Here is a 21161-nt window from a genome sequence, read left to right as displayed (position 1 = left end):
CCATCAACAGACAACCTGATATCAAAGAGCCAGGAGGCACCTCAAATTCATCAACATTCCTTTAATGAGGCGAGGAACTCTTAATGGTAAACCAACAGCTGAGTAACAGGATGACAGTACAACAGTAGGTAGAGAATCAAGGCGCTGAGGTCAAAGCATTGAGCCAACACCCACCTGGGATGGGGTATAAAAGGCCTAGCAGGGAAAGGGGTTGTCACACTCAGTGGCTCGGCCTTCACAGCTGCTCTGAAGCTCCTGTGCTACCTCAGCCCACACCATGACCTCCTGCTACATCAGCTCATCCCGCTGTCTGGGCAGCACTCAGATGCCCGAAGCTGCAAATGTCTGCGGTTCCTGCATTGACGTTGGGGGCCAGCCTGGGGCAGAGGCCAAGGCTGCCTCCCTGTGCCTCTCCGCCACCCTGGCACATGCCAACCGGGTGCGTGTGGGGACAACTCCTCTGGGCCGACCCAGCCTCTGTGTGCCCTACAGCTGCCAAACCGCTTGCCCCTTGCCAGGGACCCGTGACATTCCCGGCAACATCGGAGTGTGTGGGAACTATGGGGAAGGCGCACCGAATGGGCACGAGAAGGTGACCATGCAGTTCCTGAACGACCGCCTGGCCAACTACCTGGAGAAGGTGCGTCAGCTGGAGCGGGAGAATGCGGAGCTGGAGACCAAGATCCGAGAGTCGAGCAAATGCCACGAGTCCAGCGTGTGTCCAGACTACCAGTCGTACTTCCGGACCATCGAGGAGCTCCAGCAGAAGGTGAGGTCTGAAGTAGCCTGGGGTATGCTGGGTCTGAAGAAGGTGGAAGGGCATGGCAGTCAAAGGGCCATTGAAGACTCAAGGGTCTTTGTGCTCTTGGGTTCTCTTGAGCATGAGTGTAGATGTCACCCATAGAGCTGGAGCCCAGAGTATGATGTTTTGTGCATGAACTGTCTTCCTGGTTTTCCACAGATCCTGTGCAGCAAGGCTGAGAATACCAGGCTCATTATTCAAGTTGACAATGCCAAGCTGGCTGCTGATGACTTTAGAATCAAGTAAGTAGGGCTGGAAGAGGTCTCAGAGTGACTCCTTCCTCTACCCTAAGTCACAATGGCCAACTACTTAATTGACTGAGTTACTGTCCTGTTTCTTCTTTCCTAAATTCTCCAAATAAAGATTTTTATTACAAACAAAACTAATAGAAAGTGGCTGAGGAAAAAAAAAAACACATCAAATTCAGTATGTATGGTGTAGTCTAGAGTTATGCCTCCTTCATTTACTTCTCTAAAATGGAAGGTAAGGCTGCTTGAGCTCACTCATCAGGAGCAGAATAAGGTGATTTCAAGAATAAACTGAGCAAGGACAGTCACTGAATTTCACATGTAAGTTAGAGGAACCATTTACAGATAGGTCAGGGTCCAAATTTATCTATGGGGACCTCAAATACCAGGCATTTCTACCAGACAAAGGTCAGAGATAGACAAGTAGCCCAACACAAGGAATAAGGGAGCAAATCATTGACCAGGTACCTGGAAGTTGCTTAACCTAGCGGTGTAAGTCCTGTACTGGATCCTGAAATACATGATCTCATGCAAGCTAATTCATCTTTTGGAACCAAAGTTTCTTCAATGCCCAATGGTAAAAATGATACCTACTATGAATACCTTGCTAGACCATGAGCTGATTGAGTAGAGGGGTTGAGTCTAATTAATCTCTGAAGCCAGTGCTGAGCACACTGAGCAAATGAGGATCCTAATTGGTGAAGGAAATGGAAACTGCGGGCAGCTGAAAGGGGCTGTCCTTGTCATCCTGCTGACCTTTCATCTCCTGTCCTGGAAGGCACGAGAGTGAGCTGTCCCTACGCCAGGTGGTGGAGGCGGACATGTGTGGGATGCACAAGCTCCTGGATGACCTGAGCCTGGCCAAGGCCGACCTGGAGGCCCAGCAGGAGTCCCTGAAGGAGGAGATGCTCTGCCTCAAGAGCAACCACGAGCAGGTCTGGGCTTGGGGCTGCAGACCCATGGGAGAGGGCACTGAGCAGAGAAGGGAGCACCGCCCACCCTGTGGCTGTAGGATTAGAAGCCAGGCTCAGTTGGCATCAGGATGAGGGGTTGATCTGGGTGTGGGAGTCAGGCTGACTCTGTAGGACGTAGCAGAGGTGGTGGGGCCGGTGGAGGGGTTCCTTGTCTCTAAAGGTTTGCCTTGCGAATTTAGGAAGGCGACCCACTGGGCTCTTCCCAGTGGATCCTGGACAAGATCTTTCACATCGTGCACAAGTGGGCTCACCCCTCGTGCTGCTCATCAGAGAAGGGGTTCAGGTGCCATCTGCTCTGTCCAAAGCCCTTTCCTCACTCAGAGTATTGGTTCTTCTGTGCCCACAGGAAGTCCACATCCTGAGGGGCCAGCTGGGGGACAAGCTCCAGATTAAGCTGGACGCGGAGCCCACCGTGGACCTGAGCAGGGTGCTGGACGAGATGCGGTGCCACTACGAGGCCATGATGCAGACCGGCCACAACGACGTGGAGCAGTGGTTCCAAGATCAGGTGAGGGCGCCGCCTTGGAGCAGGGAGGGCTCCCCAGCTTCCACCTGGGCAGGGAGGTGATGTGATGTCTGTGTGCCCTTGTGCTTCAGTCCGAGAGCATCAGCAAGCAGGACATGTCCTGTTCCGAGGAGCTGCAGTGCTGCCAGTCGGAGATCCTGGAGCTGAGGCGCACGGTGAACGCCCTGGAGGTGGAGCTTCAGGCCCAGCACAGCCTGGTACGGTCTTCTGCCCTTACCGTGCTGCTGGTGCCACGGGCCACGGCCTGGCAGCAGCGTGTCTTAGAAGTCCCACTCATCAGTCCCACTAACAATCAGACCTCAGGGGCTGGGTCCCTCTCTCCCTGGGGGAGATGCCTCGCCATCAAGGTTGGTTTGACCCCGAAAACCGGTTCCTTTAAAAAGCCAACTCCACTTCCTTTACAATAAAGGGTGGTGATTCAGGCCTTCGTTCCACAAGACGTCACTGGGTGTCTACTTGGTCAGGTCCTGGGAATACAGGGATGAACACTTCCTCCAGGTAGAATTTTGTGAAAAGTCGTGGTGATATGGGCAGCGATTTCTCCAGAGTTCTGGGCATGTCCTATGACATGGTGAGGTTGGCCATGATTCCTACTGCTGAATTTTGGGACACCTCGGTCTCTTACCCGGTTATTTGCCACTACAGAAGGACTGTCTGCAGAACTCCCTGTGTGAGTCGGATGCACGCTTCGGCACCGAGCTGGCCCAGATGCAGATCCTGATCCGCGACGTGGAGGAGCAGCTGTCTGAGATCCGGGCTGACCTGGAGCGGCAGAACCAGGAGTACCAGGTGCTGCTGGACGTCAAGGCCCGGCTGGAGGGCGAGATTGCCACGTACCGGAAACTTCTGGAGAGTGAGGATTGCAAGTATGTGTGATCTAGGCACTCTTGGCTAATCATTTGCCCAATTCTTATGAGTTCCTTATGGTAACGGTAGTGTTGTCTACAAACCAGAAGGCAGTCTATGCTCCTGTTGAGTGACCCATTGCCCTTCCTCTTCTCACACTCTGCCTCATTGATGGAATATGAAGGGAGTGACCATCCATTAGGATCCATTGCCAGGTCTCCAGTGGGGCTGCTTGGCTAGCCATTCACTGGTGACAGTAGAAACATGGCTGTATCTTGAACAGGCAATTCGAGTATAGATCCCAGCAGGTTTGTTGAACTCACTTTTTCTCTCTTTTTAATCTTTGTTTGTATTTTTTATCTTGTAGGCCAGAACCCGATCCTCGTCTAGAAAACCTTAATTCTGGATGACATTGTAGATAGAGATCCCTCAGTCTAGCACTAGGGGTGCACAATAGGGGGTCAATGGCTAGGGCATCTGTTGGGTCCCCGTCCTGTAGTTTTAAAGAGGGGGACTCCTCCTTGTGCTCTATCACACATCATTCATTTCCCATCCCTCACTTCATTCACCTTTTCTCTCTCTCCACAGACTCCCTTGCAATCCATGCTCCACCTCTGCTGCCTGTGTGACTCCCGCCTGTGCGCCTCGTCCAAGCTGTGCCCCCCGCACCACTTGCGGGCCTGGGTCGACCTGTGGAGTCAGCACTGGGAGCCGATTCTGAGTGCCCGTGTACCAGCAAGGGTGGTTAGAGCAAGGGGATGCCTAAAGAGAAATGCTTGTTATACATCCAGAAAATATGGCTTCTAACTATTGCTGACTTTCTGCATGCAGAGCCTGTCCAAAGACCACAAGATATCAGGAGAAGTGGAATCTTGGTCAGGAGGCTTCTTTCCCAGCTCCAGATTTTCCCAGATTAGTTCCATGCTCTCAGTGGCCGGATCCCAGCCACCACTGGTGGGACTATCTACGTTGGAGAGACTCAGGCATTGGATCAGATTGAAGAAGTATCATGGGGTGAGGATGGGGCAGGACCTGAAACTGCATTTGCATTTCAAGCACCAACTTTAGCTTGAAAAATTTCCAGTTTGTGGCCAGGAAAGTGAGAAACAAACTTCACTGTTTGGGCTCCCCGCCCCCCCCCCCCCCCCCCCCCCGTCCCCGATGTACTGATTCTGTTTCTAACATCTGCAGCCCCAGATAATGGCCCCAGTGAGGGGGGCAATGAAACTAGATATGACATATGTGAACAATTCCTCATCCACTTCCTTCCTCCTGTCCTTCTGCTGCCCCGCCTTGGAAGTGGCTTCATTTCCTCTCTAGTAAGGTGGGAGTTCCCTGTATCAGATCTGAGCTCTCTTCACTCAGAGTTCCTTTCTTTGACAAAGGACCAGGCTGGCCTCTTGCTATGTAAAGAGAACTTTCAGATTAAGAAATCTCTCCTCTCTAGAAATCTGGACTCTCATAACTATTGTCTGGCTATTCTTCTCTCTTCATCTAATTTTACAGTAAAATTTGGACAATGACTTTATTTTTTTCTAGTAGTTTCTCCTGAAATATTAAACCATTGCTAAGCCTGATGATTTAGGGTGATGGAAAATATATTATTACAATATTTTCAAAGTTTTTATTCTTATTTACCTTCTCTGCTCCCACCTCGTGTCTTCCCATCCTCCCCCTTCCTGACCACAATGCCACCACATTGGCCAGTATGTTCCATTGGACATCCCTGAGACCGGACCCTGTTCTTCCTCCTTCCTGGAATGCTTCCCCTCTCTTTCTTGTTATTCAGGCCTCGGCAGAAATGTTACTGCTTATGAGAGCTCTTGCTTGGCCATCAGTTCACATACTCAACAGCCTCGTCACTCTCTGTCTTGCTTATTGTCATCATCAACAGCTAAAATTGCCAGCTCTTCCATTGTTTCCTCACTGAAATGCTTACTGGAGATTAGCATTCATGCACTGCTGCTTCCCCGGAGCCTAGCTCACTGCTTGGTACAGAGTAGATGCTTAATAAACATCTGTTGAAAGAATGAATGTGTCTTCCCGACTTTATCTCTGACTTGTTACGGGGCTTGAGAATCATCACTTAACTCAGTGTTTTCCCCTGCCATACAGTGAGGGTTATGTCATCTTTCCCACTCACATCCTAGATCTGTTATGGATTCTAGGATTAAGTGAGATGATAGAAATTTAAAAAGTCTGAAAAGGAGAAAGCACCATATTGACCTCATGCAGAGCCAGTGTCATATAATTAGGAGTGTGGGTGCTGAGCCAGACTGCTCACAATTCACCTGTGGCCTCAGGCTGTTTCCTCTGGGCAGCTAGAATTAGTTTCCTTTAGCAGCTATAGGCGATCAGAAATGAAATTGTGTACTTAATAACTTGTTTTCCAGAGCAAATTTGATTTGAGTATCTGCATTAGTTCAAAGAATGAGAAAATTTTGCTTCGGGGGTAGGAGGCAGAGTCTTCTTAGCAACTCCCTTATATTGAATCCATCCAAGAAGACAGGGCCCAGTTGTATGGGTTCTCTCGTTTCCTTTTTCCCCCTTTGGGTCCACCAGTGGTGACGTGATGTGCAAATGTACCTTACTGCCCTGGGCACTCAGTAATTCTAAGAGCCACTGTGATTCTTGTAGAACTTCATTTTGGAGGCTACGTTTTGGGAGGAGTGCAGATTATGCCTATTTGCAGTCCTGATTTCTGAATGTGGTTGATAGCTGCTTGAAAAAAAATAGCTCCTGTTAGCCTCCCTTCTCAGATCTTGTGCCATCATACGAGAAAGGGCAATATGGGGAAATGAAATCACTTTACCCACCCATGTCAGAGTAAGACTGGGATGGCTCAAGGCAGCTTCATCTTCATGGGGACAAAATGCTTCTTGGCATTTAGGAGCTACAACTTCCAGTGTTGAATGTGGTCTTGGTGGTGAGGGGTGACCTGCAGGAAGAACTTCTCATGATAACAAGGCACCATCTTGCCTGATGTTGATTGACTGGCTTGGGTTGGGGGCAGGAACAGGAGTCTTTCCAGAAACTGGCTTGGTTTTTGTCCATGATTTGAGCTAGAAAGCTTCCTCTGCAACCTTGGCTTTTTCTGAGAAGCAAAATGAATGCGATGGGGCCTGTTGTGTTGGGGCCCACCTTTGGAGCACTGCCTTTTAGAAAGACCGAGGCTCCTGCTTCTGGCCAACTTTAAGTCCCCTGACTCTGTGTCTGGTGTATTTCTTTGCTTCTTGTGACAGCCACATCTATGTCAAACACAGAACCTGCTTTGCTCTCTTCCTCTTTGATGGTTAAACATTTGAATAGAACTGCATAATTTTTAAATTGAGGTTTAAAAAAATTTTTTAAATGTTTATTTTTGAGAGAGAGAGAGAGAGAGAGAGCACGAGCAGAAGGGCAGAGAGAGAGGGAGACACTGAATCCAAAGCAGGTTCCAGGCTCTGAGCTGTCAGCACAGAGCCCGACTTGGGGCTCAAACTCACGAACCGTGAGATTATGACCTGAGCCAAGGTTGGATGCTTAACCGACTGATCCACCCAGGTGCCCCCAAATGGAATTTTATATAGTGGTAGCTCCCTCCTACCTGATATTAAGTGCTGCCGCTTCTTCCTGAGAAGCTAATACCACTCTCTAGCATTCTTACATGGTAGGCATTGTAACTGCTTTTAAAATATGAAGTAGTAAAGCTCACAGAGGTTAAATAACTTGTCTAAAGATATGATTTGGCAAGTGGCTGAGCCAGGACTCAGACCTAGATTGCTTGGCTACAAAGCAACTCTCATTATATCACTTACGTATTTATCCTCTGTTCCTTTGAGTGATTGAGCTGCCTTTTAAAGAGAGACCCTTCTTCCTCAAAAAACTAAAAATAGAATTATCATGTGATTCAGTAATTCCACTACTGGGTATTCACCCAAAGAAAATGAAAACACTGATTTGGAAAGATATATGCACCCCTAAATTTATCGCAACATTATTTACCATAGCTAAGACATGGAAGCAGCCTAAATGTCCATCGATAGATGAATGGATGGAGATATTCCATATACAATGGAATATTGTTCAGTCATAAAAAGATTGAAATCTTTTTATTGCCATTTGCAACAACATGGATGGACCTAAAGGGTATAATGCTAAGTGAACTAAATCAGTCAGAGAAAGACAAATACTGTATGACTTCATTCATATGTGGAATTTAAGAAACAAAACAGATGAACAAAGAAAAAAAAAGACAAAAAATCAGACCCTTAAATACAGAGAATAAACCAGTGGTTGCCAGAAGGGAGATAGATGGGGGGGGTGGTGGTGAAATAGAGGCGATTAAGAGTACACTTATCATGATGAGCACTGAGTACTCTAAGAATTGTTGGATCACTATATTGTACACCTGAAACTAATATTACACCGTATGCTAACTATACTTGAATAAAAATACAAAATAGGAAGACCCTGCAATGTGAGACTTGGATGTCCCTATTTTTCACACTCAGGGTCACTGACAGTGTAATTTGGAAAGGGTCGCTGAAATCATGTCATTTGCTTGATCAATTTAGTACAAACCTTACTGGACAGTGTATTGCCAGTTCCTGAACCAGCTAGTCTGCCCCCCGCTCACTGCTAACTCTTCCTGAATGCCTTGTCTGTGTTGAACATTTCATGGGTCAATGTCAGTATCTGAGAAGGGACAGACGATGACTTTCGAGGGGAGAGTACATCATTAGCAGAGAAGGACTAATACCAGTACAATCAAAGTGACTGATGCTGTCATTAAATAATTCTATTCTTTTCCCAAAAGGACATGAGTTAAACACATAATTCAGTGTGATCTACTTTTGAATGCTCTGTAGGACTTTTCATAGAAATACATTCCTAGATGAAAACATGTCAACCTGATTTTGATTTGATTTAGGACTACAGGGTTTAGAAGTCAAGGATTTTCTATCATTGGAACAACAAGCTATTGTTTGGTTTCATATCACGTTTGTTCGTTCATTCATTCATTCATTCAACACACACTTGCTGAGCATCACCATGCACTAGGCACTGTGGAGGGTAAAACTGGGTATGATTTGCTCCACAGCTGAGTTCATTTGGTTCTTTCTTTCATGTTTACATTGACTGTGAGTTTACATTTACATTTACATTTCACGTTTACATTTTGTGTGAGTCAGATGCCGTGTTGGAAATTACAGAGGTGAACAAGATAGTCAAGCAACTGAGCCACCCGGGTGCCCCCAGAGATGAACAGGACAAAAGTAATAAGTCAAAATCCTTGCTTGCAAGGGTCTTCTGCATAAGCCAACAACAAAGCACACTACCAGGACGTAAACTGAGGATTCAGTATGAGTGGAAGCTTTCACTTGAAGGCAGCTCTTGAGCTGAAAAATATGAACTCCCAGGGATGGACTTGACCTTCAGAATGTTTCAGAATTAGGGTATTTAATAATGGATTGTCAATGTGCAAAATAAAGCAGAGTTGTCAATATTTCCCTATTTTTATTGCATAAAATCTGTGAAGTGGGCCAAGTAAGTAATTCTATAATGACTTACTCAGAATTTGATATTTTCTCGACTTCCTAAATCATCTACTCTACAAGTTTCTACAATTGCATTTTCCTCCTTTTCATTCAGCACACCTTTGCCCCAGGACTGTCTCCAGCCAGGTCAGGGAGAGATTTATTAGCATCACATCCACAAGATGTGGTCCCCTGAGAAGCTCGGAGGAATGGACTCCTACATTGAGGGGAAATCCACAAATTTTGGGGGGCACAGAGCAAAGGAGATGGCTCCTAATCCAGCGCCTCAGGGACCTCATCAGCCAGAATCAAAGATGAGGCTGTGGGGCTGTGGAGAGCTGAACTCTGGGACAGGGCACATCTGAACCCAACTGGTTCAGCACAAAAGACATAGGCCCCTGAAAGGGGAAATGGAGCCCAAGTGTGTCCAAACTCTCACAAAATACCAAGCATTTTTATTTTTGTTTGTAGAAGGTCTTCTTTAAAAAAGCCTAGCTTACAGAAATTATACACATAGAACACACATCCTGCAAAAACTTGAAACAGAAGTGAAGGCTACACTAAGCCAATAGTCCTCCTCCACAAATTAGTTTCCATATGTATACAAGGGAAGGGGGGGGTATTGTGAGGTTCTAACAGATGATTCTCACTGTATTTCTCACTGTACACCGGGGCCCTTCTAGTAGCTATAGCCCAAGCAGCACTCAGTGATTTGGGAGAGGGATGGCAGAGTAGAAGGCAGGGAAGAGGGTTTTGAGTCTCACGAGTCCAAGCCCTGAGCTGACCAGAGAGTGGACTTGGATGAGATGAGTAAGGGGAAATGTCCTGGTTAGAGGAAGGCACGCTGGGATCAGGGAATGAAGAGGAGGGGAAGGGAAGAGAATTTAGATGCTGCCCTACCCCTTCTCCTGGGCTGGGATACAGAGTCAAGGGCAGGAGGATAATAGGTTCAGGATGTAGGAGCAGAGGGCATATGTCCTCCCTTTCCCAGGTAGAATGTGGAGAGGCACCAAGACCCCAGGGGAGTCTGGACAGAAGGTCCTGAGAAAAAAATCATAGACTATCCTGAGACCCGGGGTCCTCAGGAGGACCATGTGGGTCCTCCTGCCCAGTTCTCAGCTGCCAGAGCTCCCCAGTGGGTCTCTGTGGCCGTGTGGATGGAAGCAAATGCCAAGGGCTGAACCCTGCCCACCTCCTGTCTCCCAACATCCTGGAGGAAAGGCCTTTGGCACTTGGGGTGACCTCTTGGAAAGGGGTCCTCAAGATGACTGAGATTAAGGTTCTGCTACCTGGTGTAGTGTGGGATGAAGATTAAAAGTACAATTTGGTTTAAGTATAAGAAAATAAAGGTACATATTTTTCACACCTGACTTTATGGTCTGAGATTCATTTTCGCTATAAATGTAAGCTCACATATGTCCCCCTTTGGGTAAATATAAAAAGTAGCATACTGGGTATCTTGTTGTGCATTTTGCCTTTTCTTCACTGAAAATTCCATTGTAGTTGTCATTTCTATGTTAGTATATATCTATGTCTATGTCTATATCTATGTCTGTCTATGTCTACGTCTATGTCTATGACTACGTCTAGATCTAGATCTGTGTCTATATCTACCTTGGTATCTGTGATGGCTACAAGCTTTTCACTATATTCATGCACTACAATTCGCTTAACCAGGCTTCTTTTGGTAGGCGTTTCATTTTCTCTTCGGTCTGCTATGACTCCCCAGATATTGCCATAAATATTCTTATTATCCTTGTACGCGTGTAAGTGCGTCTGTGGGATAAATTCCTGGAAGTGGAATTATCGGGTCACGGGGTAGGTACAATTGTCATTTGCATAGATATTGCTAAACTGCCTTGAAGAGGCTGCATGTTTCACCCCCCACCCCAACAGTGTTTGACGATGCCTGTTTCCTTACACCTTGCCAACATTGTGCCACTAGCCTTTTTGATCTTTGTTAATTTAACTTAAATAGGTACAAAATGGTAATTTAATAAGCATTTTTGAATTGTAAATGGTGTGAGCATCCAGACCCGTGATTAAAAGCCACTTGAAAAAAAAACAGCCAACACTTATTTAGTGTTTACTGTGCCACGTGCTGGCCATTATTTTCAATGATTTACAGAGATCAAATTCTTTAATGGTTAAAACAAATCTGTGGGCTAGGTGCTATTACTGCCTCCATTTTGCGTGTGCAGAAACCACAGCACAGTGAGGTCAAGCCATCGGGCCAAGTTTTCACAGCTAGTAAATGGTGGAACCAGAATCTGAATCCAGGCAGGCTGACCCCAGAGTTCTTGGCCTTGACCATGCTACTATGCTGCATTAAAGGGCTTTGTCATGGGCCCAGGTAGGACATAAATAAGGGCAAATGTGCTGCCCTAGAATGTGAATAAGGGAAGCCTGCCATCAACGCAGGAGGGAGAAGAGAAGGACAGACAATTATTTTGTCAGCTAGTCTCTGATGACCCGGAGACCTGGGACAGAAATAAAGCCGACTGATAATAATAAACACATTTAAAATGAGACTAAAGATTCCCAAGTAATCATATTATTAAATGCCACTTAATAGAGAAGACCTCAGCAGTGTTGCCTCTATTTCAAAGTCTCTCGAGCTGGACATTTGAGATCACAAAGCTCCCTGAGGGTGTCCTTTCTGGAAGCCCCGTCTCCTGGCCCAGAGTGTCTGAGGGTGTCGCAGGCACAGCTGTGCCAGGATGGACCACCTGTTGTGGTTTGCCAACTTCTTCTGGGTGCACACAGTGCACACTGCGTGGGGACAGCACCTGCTTCCTTAGACAACTTCAGAGTCACCCTTTTGCAACAGATAAGGTAGCTGTAAATCAGACCCCAACCCCATGGGCTGCTCTGAGTTCACTGCTTTCTCTTTCACTCTGAGTTGCCTCAGTAGGTCCCATCACCATGGCATCGAATGGTGCTGTTCCAGACCCAGTGTCCTACCCCCCACCTTGAAGACGGACTCAACTCCAAAACTTTTACTCCTAAAGAGAGATGAGGTGGCCCCTGTGAATGAAGGAGGGGCTGCAGGACTTCCTCCCTCTTCACCCCTCAGCGCCGGGACCTCCCTTCATGAAGTCTGGCTGTCACGTTGTTCTTTGGGGCCAGGGACTCTTTACAGGGAGCGAAGGAGGCGGTCTGGGGTGTCAAGAATGGGCTCCTCCTCAGTGCCACAGCGGAGTGCATCTCAAACACCTGCCTCATGCTTTCCACTTACTGCCAGTTCTTTGATAGGGAAGAAATTGGGTGAACTCACTTCTCTACAGAGTCACAGGCGGGCATCAGTGTCATGCAAAACACCTTGCTGAGCCCAAGCCAGGGCTTTACAGAGAGGTGTCAGGGCTTCAAAACTTCAGCTGCGGAGCCTAAGAAGTAACAAATCGCGGGTGTTCTGAGATGGGAGGAACCATAATTTTAGTTGATGGAACAAATCCTGCCAGGGGGTAGGGTCAAAACATGGAGCCTATTTAGCAAATCAAAGGAAACAGTTTTAATGGTCCAATTCTCTGGATTATAGTGATGCGCTGTGATGAGGCAAGAGGGAACTAAAGGGGTGTTTGAAGATGGAATATATGCAGATTGCACCCAGAGGCCTCTGAAGGATGGGATGGTTTGGCCTCGTGAGGTCTTCTAATTTATGGTGTTTGTAAGGGGATTATTCATTGGTGACCTCAGGGTAACTGGCACTGACCCTAGAGTGGGTTTTCTTTTTGGGAAGAATTCCAGATCCCTTTATTTCTTTTTGAGAGAATTCTAAGAGTCCAGGTTTCACCAATACTCAACATCCTCCCATTTGGTTTTCTCGGGGCTGCTTGTTCTTGAATTTTGCTTAGAGAAGAGACGTACTTATACTTTTCTGGGGTCTTCCTCCATTAGATCTCCCTCAGTCCTTCGGTCCCAACACTCCGCAGGGGCACCTCCTGAGCCGGTTGCCTTGGTCCCTTGGCTCTAACGAAAATCTCTGGGATTTGAGGTCTATTTTAGACTCTTGATTTTTGAGTATAATTTTTCTATGTGCATTTTGTTGTTCTCCCTGCTCTATGTCTAAATATCTTCCTTTGCTGGAACACAAGGACCCTCGGATATTTTATTTGTTTTCACGTCAGCTTCTCGTCCAACTACTAAGCCTTCTGCATCCCCCTGAGCAACAACACAGGCAGTACACAGGTCGTTCTAACTGGGGGTCATGGTGGGTTGGAAAGAGAATGAATGGGCTTTGCAGACCAAATCGAGCCCTTGCCAATTTATTTCTCTGTGAATCAGAAGATGGACTTTAGTTACCTCATCTGCACACTGAGGCCACCAAGAGCTACATCACAGGTAGTAAGGATTCAATAGGAAAGAACACCTAATAATAATAGCAATATATACCTACGTCCCCATAAATTTTGGTTTTTAAACTTTTGAGATACCCCTTGAGCTCTGGGCCCAGTTCCCTTTTCTGCATCAAATAAGGGTTTTTATTTTGTTTTATTTTTATCAGTAGCTTCTCTCTAGATACATCCTTGATCAGGACCATGGATCCTCTGTCTTTCACTAACCCCCATTGATCTATGGTTCTCATTCAAGTTAAAGATGTCCTGAGATTTCTGGGGAACTGTTTTTTCCTGAGGAATAGGGACCCCTGCATGTTCAAGAATTGGCACACTGCCTGAGTTCAAGGGAATGTTCAGGAAACATGCTCAACAAGTGAATGACTGAAAGCTGATTCTGACTAGTCAACCAAAACTTAGCCAGCACTAATGTTTCGGGATGCATTGATGCTTTAAAGCTTCTCAACAGGAGTATGTAGTGTAAAGGATAGAAGAGAGAAGAAAGGGGACCTTACAATAATCAATATCTGTAGACTTCCCAGTTTTATAAAGTGGTGTTTTCTCTTCAGAGGAAACACTGGGTGAGTCTAAATGCTGGTGACGGATTCACTGTCCCTCCTGCCATACAGATCACTGACTGAAAGATTCAATCCTTGAGTGTGGCTATATCCACAGACTGGCTCAGTCCAGCAAGAGGGCATCTGGAAGTTGAATTAACTGCTGGTGATTGTTGAGTAGAAATATACATCTTTGATCTTTCATCAACCGACAACCTGATATCAAACAGCAAGGGGCATGTCAAATTCATCAACATTCCTTTAATGCGGCGAGGAACTCTTAATGGTAAACCAACAGCTGAGTAACAGGATGACAGTACAACAGTAGGTAGAGAATCAAGGCGTTGAGGTCAAAGCATTGAGCCAACACCCACCTGGGATGGGGTATAAAAGGCCTAGCAGGGAAAGGGGTTGTCACACTCCGTGGCTCGGCCTTCACAGCTGCTCTGAAGCTCCTGTGCTACCTCAGCCCACACCATGACCTCCTGCTACATCAGCTCATCCCGCTGTCTGGGCAGCACTCAGATGCCCGAAGCTGCAAATGTCTGCGGTTCCTGCATTGATGTTGGGGGCCAGCCTGGGGCAGAGGCCAAGGCTGCCTCCCTGTGCCTCTCCGCCACCCTGGCACATGCCAACAGGATGCCTGTGGGGACAACTCCTCTGGGCCGACCCAGCCTCTGTGTGCCCTACAGCTGCCAAACCGCTTGCCCCTTGCCAGGGACCCGTGACATTCCCGGCAACATCGGAGTGTGTGAGAACTATGGGGAAGGTGCCCCGAATGGGCACGAGAAGGTGACCATGCAGTTCCTGAACGACCGCCTGGCCAACTACCTGGAGAAGGTGCGTCAGCTGGAGCGGGAGAACGCGGAGCTGGAGACCAAGATCCGAGAGTCGAGCAAATGCCACGAGTCCAGCGTGTGTCCAGACTACCAGTCGTACTTCCGGACCATCGAGGAGCTCCAGCAGAAGGTGAGGTCTGAAGTAGCCTGGGGTATGCTGGGTCTGAAGAAGGTGGAAGGGCATGGCAGTCAAAGGGCCATTGAAGACTCAAGGGTCTTTGTGCTCTTGGGTTCTCTTGAGCATGAGTGTAGATGTCACCCATAGAGCTGGAGCCCACAGTATGATGTGTTGTGCATGAACTGTCTTTCTGGTTTTCCACAGATCCTGTGCAGCAAGGCTGAGAATACCAGGCTGGTAACTCAAATTGACAATGCTAAGCTGGCTGCCGATGACTTTAGAATCAAGTAAGTAGGGCTGGAAGAAGGCTCAGAGTGACTCCTCTTCTGTTTTATTTCTAGGTGCCCATCATGGTACTGGCCCAAAGTAGATGTTAAAAAGTGGTTACTGACTAGAACCCAGAAATGGTTGAAAGTGAACAAAAGCATTGAAACAAAATGAGGAAGAATCATCTAGATGGGTCAGGTCCTATGTCATTTTCTCCCCATCTAGAAGATAAGAAGGTTTTGTGTTATAGCCAGAAACAAAATCAAATCATTGCAAGAATAAACTTTCAGTTCATTGGTCTTTGACAGATTCACTGACTCTTTGCTAAATTTATGAGTGGGAAGAATTGTCACTATAGCTTTTTGGTATCAAGAGTTGCAATTGAATGAATGAGAAAGGCATAAAAATCATCTGAAATAATTAATCCAAGGGGTAAACTAGAAAACTGTAGGTCCAGAAGGCTTACTTTCAAGCTATTCTTTTTCCTAGCTAAATGACTCCTTTATAGCAGAATGAATACTGCGTTAATTTGACCACTTAGGGTGAATCCATGTATCTACTATTAACCAAGATATACAATCCTGGATACTCCATTTATTCTCTCGGAGCCACAGTTTCCCATGTAGTTCCATCCAGTGGGCATAATGATACTTCTTCCAACAATGAGTTCTGTAGGTACAGGATCCAACACAGTGAATGTTGATTAACCAAGGAAATGAGGATCCAAGTTGGTGAAGGAAATGGAAACTGCGGGCAGCTGAAAGGGGCTGTCCTTGTCATCCTGCTGACCTTTCATCTCCTGTCCTGGAAGGCACGAGAGTGAGCTGTCCCTACGCCAGGTGGTGGAGGCAGACATGTGTGGGATGCACAAGCTCCTGGATGACCTGAGCCTGGCCAAGGCCGACCTGGAGGCCCAGCAGGAGTCCCTGAAGGAGGAGATGCTCTGCCTCAAGAGCAACCACGAGCAGGTCTGGGCTTGGGGCTGCAGACCCATGGGAGAGGGCACTGAGCAGAGAAGGGAGCACCGCCCACCCTGTGGCTGTAGGATTAGAAGCCAGGCTCAGTTGGCATCAGGATGAGGGGTTGATCTGGGTGTGGGAGTCAGGCTGACTCTGTAGGACGTAGCAGAGGTGGTGGGGCCGGTGGAGGGGTTCCTTGTCTCTAAAGGTTTGCCTTGCGAATTTAGGAAGGCGACCCACTGGGCTCTTCCCAGTGGATCCTGGACAAGATCTTTCACATCGTGCACAAGTGGGCTCACCCCTCGTGCTGCTCATCAGAGAAGGGGTTCAGGTGCCATCTGCTCTGTCCAAAGCCCTTTCTTCACTCAGAGTGTTGGTCCTTCTGTGCCCACAGGAAGTCCACATCCTGAGGGGCCAGCTGGGGGACAAGCTCCAGATTAAGCTGGACGCGGAGCCCACCGTGGACCTGAGCAGGGTGCTGGACGAGATGCGGTGCCACTACGAGGCCATGATGCAGACCGGCCGCAACGACGTGGAGCAGTGGTTCCAAGATCAGGTGAGGGCGCCGCCTCGGAGCAGGGAGGGCCCCCCGGCTTCCACCTGGGCAGGGAGGTGATGTGATGTCTGTGTGCCCTTGTGCTTCAGTCCGAGAGCATCAGCAAGCAGGACATGTCCTGCTCCAAGGAGCTGCAGTGCTGTCAGTCGGAGATCCTGGAGCTGAGGCGCACAGTGAACGCCCTGGAGGTGGAGCTTCAGGCCCAGCACAGCCTGGTACGGTCTTCTGCCCTCACCGTGCTGCTGGTGCCACGGGCCACGGCCTGGCAGCAGCGTGTCTTAGAAGTCCCACTCATCAGTCCCACTAACAATCAGACCTCAGGGGCTGGGTCCCTCTCTCCCTGGGGGAGATGCCTCGCCATCAAGGTTGGTTTGACCCCCAAAACTGGTTCTTTAAAAAGCCAACTCCACTTCCTTTACAATAAAGGGTGGTGATTCAGGCCTTCGTTCCACAAGACGTCACTGGGTGTCTACTTGGTCAGGTCCTGGGAATACAGGGATGAACACTTCCTCCAGGTAGAATTTTGTGAAAAGTCATGGTGACATGGGCAGCGATTTCTCCAGAGTTCTGGGCATGTCCTATGACATGGTGAGGTTGGCCATGATTCCTACTGCTGAATTTTGGGACACCTCGGTCTCTTACCCGGTTATTTGCCACTACAGAAGGACTGTCTGCAGAACTCCCTGTGTGAGTCGGATGCACGCTTCGGCACCGAGCTGGCCCAGATGCAGATCCTGATCCGCGACGTGGAGGAGCAGCTGTCTGAGATCCGGGCTGACCTGGAGCGGCAGAACCAGGAGTACCAGGTGCTGCTGGACGTCAAGGCCCGGCTGGAGTGCGAGATCAACACGTACCGGAAACTTCTGGAGAGCGAGGATTGCAAGTACGTGTGATAGAGTGAATTTCTCACCAAGACACATACCTGACTATAAAGCAGTTCCTCACAGATAACTGACATGGTTGTGGAAAGAGATATCAGCATGGAGAGCAAGCCTCCCTGTCCACACTGGCTTAGTGATGTGCTCAACTCTCCTGGTGTATGTGGATCGCACTGTTGATTGACTGTTACATAAATGATAGCTGGTTCCTAAACCAAGTCCCCCTAGAGGACTCTTGGACACGGAGAGACACAGCACTGGAAGAGGAACTACTCACACAAATTTCATTGCATTCTGTGACTTGGTGGCAGACTTGTCTTTTGTCCATTTTGGTCTCGCCTCTTCCATGCATCACTGAGACATCTTTGTACTCCCTGTGTCTAACTCTTTCTCTCTCTCTCTCTCTCTCACTGCAGACTCCCCATCAATCCCTGCTCTACGGCTGCTGCCTGTGTCCTTCGTCCAAGCTGTGTCCCAGCCACCTGCCCTCTCTAAGCAAGTGGCCTCGGCGCTGAGAAGTGATTCTGAAGGTCTGAGTGCTGGTGCAGGAGGTCAAGGCTGGTTGTACCCAGGCTAGGATTGCCTTCACCTGCTCATTAGCCTTCCTTCCAGGAAGACTGAACTCACTGGAGGCATGTTCACTGAATCAGAGCATAACAGAAACTTCTAAGCCATGTCTCCCTGTGTGTCCCCACACTGCATCCACCCCTCCCCCCCCCCCCCATCCAATGCTATCATTGTCTTTCACTTAAGCTATCATTTGATCCCAGTACCTCTTCTGGGATTTGCCTTCTAGTCCCATGCTTCAGAGTCTCCTAAGATGTAATTGGGTTCCTGTATGAAACGGTCAATAAATCTCTTTCCTGTATTAAGTGCTACGTTTCTCGTGCTTGGCAATGTATATGGTGTGATAAACAACTCTGGCCCTCAAGACCTTGGGTGATCCTTGGCCCCGACATGTCTTGTCACTGCCAGGATCTTCCACTGGGGCACTGGGGTCTTAGCCTCTGGATGAAGGCCCTTTGCTGACATTCGATTTACCTTGCCCATCGATCTCTATGGGCTGGTGAAAGGAAGACATGTTGGTTGCCAAGGTTGAATTCCTTCAGAACAGCTCAGAACTAACATGTCCCTGCCATGCTTTTGGCATCTTTAGCGTCTTGGTATTTTGTCCAAGAGCAAAATCCCACAACTTAGAGTTCCAATCTAGCCAAAGGGAGGTCATGCTGAGAACTGCCCTGGCCAGGTTGCCAAGTTTTTATTTTTTATTTGTCTCTCATTCAAACTGGCTCCTGTGTGGAGGCACGGAATTACTATCTCCTCTCTTAGCTTGGGTACTCAGGACAGTTGTCTGGGTCCTGGGCATATTTCCCTCCCAAGAGAGGTGTCCTTGTCTATTTGCTGTTGCCTTTGGAGTGCTGAAGGTGAGGAGCACAGTAGGCATGAGTCTGCCTCTTGGACATGGCTCTGACCCAGGCCCAGGTGGGTCAGACATGGTGGAAGACCACCCAAGAGATGATGTGCCTTCTTTGCTGTGCTACTCAATTTAGCTTCTGGAATGTGCTGAGCATGCCCAGAATGAAGCTCTCAGGGTTCGGCTCACCTGCGGAACCTGGTCCCAGGATCAATGCAAATTCGGATCTTCTGCCTAGTAGCACAGTATGGTGGGAAGGGCACTTGCTCTGGAGTTGGGCAGATCTGGGCTCAAATGCCACCCTTCGTGACAACAGTTAAGTGAAGTCGCCGGGCCATGACACTCTCTTGAGACTTACTCTTCAGTTGTAAGGTTAGAAAGATTCTATTTTCCTTCACCGTTGCTGAGGGATAATCCATACAATGCTCCTGGCACAGAGAAGGTGGATATTGGTTTATGGGGCTCCCTGGGAACCGGCAGGGATAATCTTTCCCTCTTAGAAGGAAAGAGGGACTACGGAGGTGGTAGCAAAACCCATTAGCAGTATCAGGGGCCATGTATTTCTGAGTTGGTGGCCTAGAAGTTTGACCACCCTCCTTGTCCACTTATAAGCAATAATAAATAAATAATAAAATCAATCACTGTTGTTATCGGAGCTTAGTTTTTCACTCCAAGTGTCCTAACCAACATTAAAAAAAAAAGCATTCTTTGGGCTGTCAGAGGACAAAAATGTCCAAATGTCCAGTGGGCTCTGTGGGCTTTCTTCTAACAAATACCTCACAAGAATCGTATGTTTTAAGGAGTAGCCATAGGTTTTCATGCAACAGAGCCATGAAAATCGGGCCTTGTCCCCCTGCTAGCCTGACCAGGCTAAGTGTGGGACTCCCGAAGCTCCTGGGTGTGGCAAGAAAGGCAATTCAGATGCAGGATGGGTGCTGCAGGCAAGGGAGGCTGGCAGGTGTCTATCCAGCCTGGCCCAGGGCACCTGGACACGGAGGTTTTACCCTCATCCGTAATTATGGCCTGAGGGCTCAGGGCGCCCTCTGGTGCCCAAACCCGGGCACTCACAGAGTGACTCCCATCTCTGCACCTTCCCCTCGGCGGCGCTCTGGCCCCTACATCTCCCTATCCTCCCAGATTGGACCGACAGCCTAGATGCACTATTAGGCTTTGCTGTGGTCACAATAATTTCAACCAGGTTGACTGATTATTTTTCTTCCCCTGAGACTCTGACTTGGGACCGGATCCGGTTCTGAGCCACCTGGTAAAGTACTGAGCCCATTGGTTTTCGGATTACCACCCCTGCACTACCAGTGTGCTGGTTTGTATTATTTCCTTCCAGGCTTCACCTATGACACCAGGCAGGCCTCTGCAGGCCCCTGTACTCATTGCCTGTTTTGTTTTGTTTGTTTGTTTGTTTCACTCAAATGCCATTTCTCCCAAATGCCGGGAAAGTGGAAGGAGTAAGGGTGGCCCGCTGCCGTCCTCAGGGGCAGATGCTGCCATCACTGAGCGAGCTCGGGGGAAGGGCCCACACTTCTGCTCCCGCTGTTTAACCTGGAAGCCAAGAATATCGAGGTGGAATTCTGGACTTCCGGGACAGGAGCATTTTTTATTTAGGCACCAATTTTCGTGTGTTGTGGTCCACGATGTATGATACCTAAGGCTCCACCTCGTCACACCCGCATCATCCTCCTTACAAAGAACAAAATCAAATTCACCCCTTCTGAGGACCACTTATAATCTTCACGAGCTCATCTTGTTGTCTTTGTCTTTCTCCACCTAATTTAGTGTTTCTCAACTTTTTTCTCATCCATGCCTTCTCATTTGACACATATTAAAAAAAATCCCTCTGGGGCTCCTGGGTGGCTCAGTCGGTTGAGTGTCCGACTTTGGCTCAGGTCATGATCTCGCAGTTCATGAGTTCGAGCCCCACATCCAGCTCTGTGCTGACAGCTTGGAGCCTGGAGCCTGTTTCGGATTCTGTGTCTCCCTCTCTCTGACCCTCCCCTGCTCGTGCTCTGTCTCTCTCTGTCTCTCAAAAATGAATAAATGTTAAAAAAAAATCCCTCACTTTGGGGTGCCTGGGTGGTTCAGGTGCTTAAGTGTCTGACTTCTGCTCAGGTCATGACCTTGTGGTTTGCAAGTTTGAGCCTGACATCGGGCTGTCTGCTGTCAGTGCAGAGCCCTCTTTGTGTCCTCTTCTCCCTCTCTCCCTGCCCCTCCTCCACTTGTGTTCTCTCTCTCTCTCTCTCTCTCTCTCTCAAAAATAAACATTTTTTTCAAAGATAAGCATTAAAAAAAGAAATCTCTCACTTGTCACT

At 48.1% G+C, this 21161-nt stretch overlaps 2 protein-coding genes across 2 annotated transcripts; both read left to right on the top strand.

Moving 5' to 3' along the window:
* The first annotated feature begins 277 nt into the window (after positions 1-277).
* Positions 278-5426, top strand: LOC101087365 (keratin, type I cuticular Ha8). Its single transcript, XM_006940341.5, has 7 exons — positions 278-769; positions 962-1044; positions 1829-1985; positions 2371-2532; positions 2622-2747; positions 3196-3416; positions 3985-5426. Exons 1-7 carry the CDS (start codon positions 278-280, stop codon positions 4115-4117), a joined length of 1374 nt encoding a protein of 457 aa, XP_006940403.2. The 3' UTR covers positions 4118-5426.
* Positions 5427-14283: 8857 nt separating this feature from the next.
* LOC102901728 (keratin, type I cuticular Ha8-like) lies at positions 14284-18291 on the top strand. Its single transcript, XM_011289139.4, has 7 exons — positions 14284-14775; positions 14968-15050; positions 15842-15998; positions 16384-16545; positions 16635-16760; positions 17208-17428; positions 17840-18291. Exons 1-7 carry the CDS (start codon positions 14284-14286, stop codon positions 17916-17918), a joined length of 1320 nt encoding a protein of 439 aa, XP_011287441.3. The 3' UTR covers positions 17919-18291.
* The last annotated feature ends 2870 nt before the right edge of the window (positions 18292-21161 follow it).

The sequence above is a fragment of the Felis catus genome, chromosome E1 (genome assembly GCF_018350175.1).
Source record: "Felis catus isolate Fca126 chromosome E1, F.catus_Fca126_mat1.0, whole genome shotgun sequence".
In the NCBI taxonomy this organism is placed as follows: Eukaryota; Metazoa; Chordata; class Mammalia; order Carnivora; family Felidae; genus Felis; species Felis catus.
This window is presented reverse-complemented; position numbering and strand designations above follow the sequence as displayed.

Coding starts and splice junctions, on each gene's coding strand:
- LOC101087365 (XM_006940341.5), top strand. CDS start 278: ATGACCTCCTGCTACATCAGCTCATCCCGCTGTCTGGGCAGCACTCAG. Junction 1,045..1,828: donor GCTGATGACTTTAGAATCAA/GTAAGTAGGGCT, acceptor CTGTCCTGGAAG/GCACGAGAGTGAGCTGTCCC. Junction 2,748..3,195: donor TTCAGGCCCAGCACAGCCTG/GTACGGTCTTCT, acceptor TTGCCACTACAG/AAGGACTGTCTGCAGAACTC.
- LOC102901728 (XM_011289139.4), top strand. CDS start 14,284: ATGACCTCCTGCTACATCAGCTCATCCCGCTGTCTGGGCAGCACTCAG. Junction 15,051..15,841: donor GCCGATGACTTTAGAATCAA/GTAAGTAGGGCT, acceptor CTGTCCTGGAAG/GCACGAGAGTGAGCTGTCCC. Junction 15,999..16,383: donor TCAAGAGCAACCACGAGCAG/GTCTGGGCTTGG, acceptor CTGTGCCCACAG/GAAGTCCACATCCTGAGGGG.